This window comes from Rhinopithecus bieti, unplaced genomic scaffold (genome assembly GCF_001698545.2).
Source record: "Rhinopithecus bieti isolate Rb0 unplaced genomic scaffold, ASM169854v2 scaffold_79718, whole genome shotgun sequence".
In the NCBI taxonomy this organism is placed as follows: Eukaryota; Metazoa; Chordata; class Mammalia; order Primates; family Cercopithecidae; genus Rhinopithecus; species Rhinopithecus bieti.
This window is the reverse complement of record NW_016829352.1, coordinates 47,982-51,957: the sequence shown is the minus strand read 5'-3', so window position 1 is coordinate 51,957 and position 3,976 is coordinate 47,982. Positions and strand designations below refer to the sequence as shown.

The window sequence follows — 3,976 nt, the reverse complement described above, 5'->3', positions numbered from 1 at the left end:
GTTCTCTGCCTCAGCCTCCTGAGTAACTCAGATTACAGGCGCCCGCCATCACACCCCGCTAATTTTTTGTATTTTTACTAAAGATGGGGTCTCACCATCTCAGCCAGGCTGGTCTTGATTTCCTGACCTCATGATCCACTAGCCTTGGCCTCCCAAAGTTCTGGGATTACAGGCATAAGCCACCGTTCCCAGCTGTAATGCCTGCTTTTTTTTAAATTTTAGAGACAGGGTCTTGCTCTGTTGTCCAGCCTGGAGTGCAGTGGCATGATCATGACTTACTGCAGCCTTGACCTCCGGGGCTCAAGCAGTTCTGCCATCTCAGCCTCCTGAGTAGCTGGGACCACAAGTGCACACCACAATGCCTGGCTAATTAAAAAAATTGTTTTTGTAGAGATGGTGTCTCACTATATTGCCCAGGCTGGTCTCAAATTCTTGAGTTCAAGTGATCATCTAGCCTCAGCCTCCCAACGGGCTGATATTACAGGCCTGAGCCACCAGTATAGCCTACTTGCAGAGTTTTAAAAACAAAAAATAAATAAATGGAATCATATATATATATTATATATATTTTATTATTATTATTTTTTTTTTTGAGATGCAGTCTTGCTGTCGCCCAGGCTAGAGTGCAGTGGTGTGATCTCGGCTCACTGCAACCTCCATCTCCTGGGTTCAAGTGATTCTCCTGCCTCAGCCTCATGAGTAGCTGGGACTACAGGCACCTGCCACATCGCCCAGAAAATTTTTGTATTTTTAGATGGGGTTTTGCAATGTTGGCCAGGCTGGTTTCAAACTCCTGACCTCAGGTGATCCGCTGACCTTGGCCTCCCAAAGTGCTGGGATTACTGGCATGAGCCACCACATCCGGCCTAGTTTTTACCTATCATAAGAAGTGTTGAGAACATTTGAGTAAATGTCTTTGAGTAAACGTATGTATGCATATCTGTTGGGTATACACCTACAGGTGGAATCCCTGGGTCATAGGGTATGCCATCTATTCAGCTTTAGTAGGTACTGTCAGGTTTCAAAAGTGGCTGCACCAATTCACACTCCACCAGTAGTGTAAAAGAGGCTAACACTTGAGAAACTTGCTTTTGACTATATACTCCTTTGAATTTCCTTATATATATTCAGCTAAGACAGCAGAAGAGGTGATGTATTATATGGTTTTTACACTCGGCCACAAGTGAACACAGAAATAGTCCAGAATGTCACAGGTCCGGAGCAAAGGGCCAACATGCAGTTTTGGTTATGAGCAAAGTGAGTCTCAGAGGTGGTTTTGGATGGAGATGAAGTTCTAGATGCACTGAAACAAGCTCTAGACAGTAGCATGCAGCCCAGTAACTGTACCAGCATCTCCAGCTTCTGGATTCCACGTTTCTGCTCCTGTAGCCTCCACGGGTGCATAAGCTTGTGGTTTACTTGGACCTCTGTCTCATCTTTCTTCTTTTGCGCCTCAGCCTGCACATTCGCTTCCTCCACTTGGCTCTCATGGTGCAGAGGTTTCCAAGAAGATGATGTGAAGGCCGAGATCATTTAGTTACATTATAATAGATGCAAATTCATACGAGTTTTTATTTTTTATTTATTTTTTGAGAGACGAGGTCTTGCTATGTTGTCCCGGCTGGTCTCGAACTCCTGGTCTCGTGATCCTCCCACCTCAGCCTCCCAAAGTGCTGGGATTACAGGCCTGAGGCCTGCGCCACTACACCCAACCGAATTCACATAATTTTTTTTTTTTGAGACGGAGTCTCACTCTTATCACCCAGGATGGAGTGCAGTGGCGGACCGCAGCTCACTGCAAGCTCCGCCTACCAGGTTCAAGTGATTCTCATGCCTCAGCCTCCCAAGTAGCTGGAATTACAGGGGTGCACTATCACACCTGGCTAATTTTTGTATTTTAGTAGAGATGGGGTTTCACCATGTTGGCTGGTCTCGAACTGCTGACTTTAAGTGATCCACACACCTCAGCCTCCCACAGTGCTGGGATTACAGGCATGAGCCTCCGCGCCCGGCCAAATTCACATGAATTTTAAAGTGATGTCTTCAAAGTGGTTTCACTGTGGGGATGGGCAGCTTTTTGTTATACATCTAGAACGTTCCTCTGTTTCTGTGAATACTCGGTTGGCAAGAGCTGAAAAACGGTCTTAAGAGATTATGTGATTCCTTTCCCAGTGTTATTACTCACGTATCACCTGTAATTTGAACACAGGTTTTCTGATTGAGACAGGACACAGATGGTATTAAAAATTACTACAACACTATAAATTCATATCTATTATAATAGTACTTTGTGCAGAGCTCTACCCTAAGCTCTTAATCGAACCCGGAAGCGAGATGATGACTTTTGTTTGTTTTTAGAGATGGGCGCCCAGCTCTGTCGCCAGCCTGGAGTGCGGGGGCGAGATCTCGGCTCACAGCAGCCTCCACCTCCCGGGTTCAGGAGATCTTCCTGCCTCAGCCCCCCGAGGAGCTGGGACCACCGGCGCGCACTATCGCGCCAGGCCAGGAGCTGACTTTGAATCCGGGCTCTGCGCCTGGCCTTCTGCATCTCTAAAAGTAAAGACATCTGTGACCTCGCGGCAAAGGCCAAATTAGATCCTGACTAGGATCCTGTTCCCGCAGCCCCCCGGGCTGGCCCTGCCAGGAGTGCTCAGCACTCAGTGCAATGCCGCCTACGTCTTTGCGCTTCACCTCGAAGCCCTGGACATCCGCATCTGCCCTAAGGCGTCTCACCACAGTAGCAGAAGGAAGTCGCGTCAGCTGGCCACAGCCTCTCTCTTAGGAGGCTGTCTGGGAAAAGCGAGTCAGGTAGACCCGGAGGCCCCTCAGTTCCCGCTATTTTCAGATTTGTCACTCCTTCACCCTCAGCCTTTCAAACAGGCAGCTCCAGAATGCCCAATCACAGCCTTCCTTCTTCTCCTGGCCTCCCGGCACTGTCCAATCAACGTACGCCATCTATCTGTTGGTTGTGTTGCGGGGCCACCCTACCGGCTGGTTTGCCTCGTGGTGTGTAAGGGCAGAGAGGAAAAGTGAGGGCTGTTGACGCCAGGAAGGCTCCATCTTGGTTAAGGGCAGGAGTAGGGACGTTACGGACTTGCTTGAGGAAAGACAGGAAAGCGCCAGCATCTTCACCTTCCCCGGAAGCCTCCCTTTGCCAGGCCGATAGGGTTTCCCATGGGGCGGCCCCTGGCGCCGCGCCCGGCCCATGTACGCGGGGAGACCGAGTCCCGGAGGACTAGGGAAAGCAGGCCGGGCGCCGTGAGCTTCGCGGACGTAGCGGTGTACTTCTCTCCCGAGGAGTGGGGCTGCCTGCGGCCCGCGCAGAAGGTCCTGTACCGGGACGTGATGCGGCATACCTTCGGCCACCTAGGCGCGCTAGGTGAGGCCGGGTGCTCCGGCCGGGACCCCCAGTCGTCGGTGGGAAGCGGGGATCGGTGTCCCCAGATGCTAGTGGGCTGGAAGCGGGGCGCCGGAGGAGCAGCCTCATCCTCCCTTCCCGTGCGCTCAGCCGAGCCCATTGTTTCTCCTTCGCAGGATTTTCAGGCCCCAAACCCGCTTTTATCTCGGGGGGTAAGGAGAAGTGGAGGCGTGGAGCCCGGAGGCCCAGGACCCCGAGGGTGAGAGCCCAGCAGCTGTCAGCAGGGGCCAGGGACAGGAAGCAGGTACTTCATTTCAAACCCCAGTAGGTGGCGGTGGAGAAGCCCCAACCCCTGCCCCCAACTCACATCCTCAGCGCGGGCTGCCGCCTCCAAAGTCCCATCCTGTCTCCCTGCACCTTACCCCCAGAAACGTCCTCATCTCACTGCAAAATGGCCCGATGGAACAGCGACATTGGAATCTATGGAACCAATTAACCATACTGGAAAACCCCAGTTTAATGCAAAATAGAGCTTGAGCTTCCTAGGAAGTCAAGGGAAAGGGGAAACCTGTAATTTGATTTTTTTTTTTTTTTTTTTTTTTTTTTTTTTTTTTTTTT

At 51.0% G+C, this 3,976-nt stretch overlaps 1 protein-coding gene across 1 annotated transcript in view; it reads left to right on the top strand.

Moving 5' to 3' along the window:
• The first annotated feature begins 3,083 nt into the window (after positions 1 to 3,083).
• Positions 3,084 to 3,976, top strand: part of ZNF785 (zinc finger protein 785) — a 4,151-nt gene continuing 3,258 nt past the window's right edge. Inside the window, 3 exon segments of the mRNA XM_017864714.1 lie at positions 3,084 to 3,379; positions 3,535 to 3,570; positions 3,573 to 3,662. Of these exon segments, the coding sequence (XP_017720203.1) occupies positions 3,175 to 3,379; positions 3,535 to 3,570; positions 3,573 to 3,662 (331 nt within the window). The 5' untranslated portion in view covers positions 3,084 to 3,174.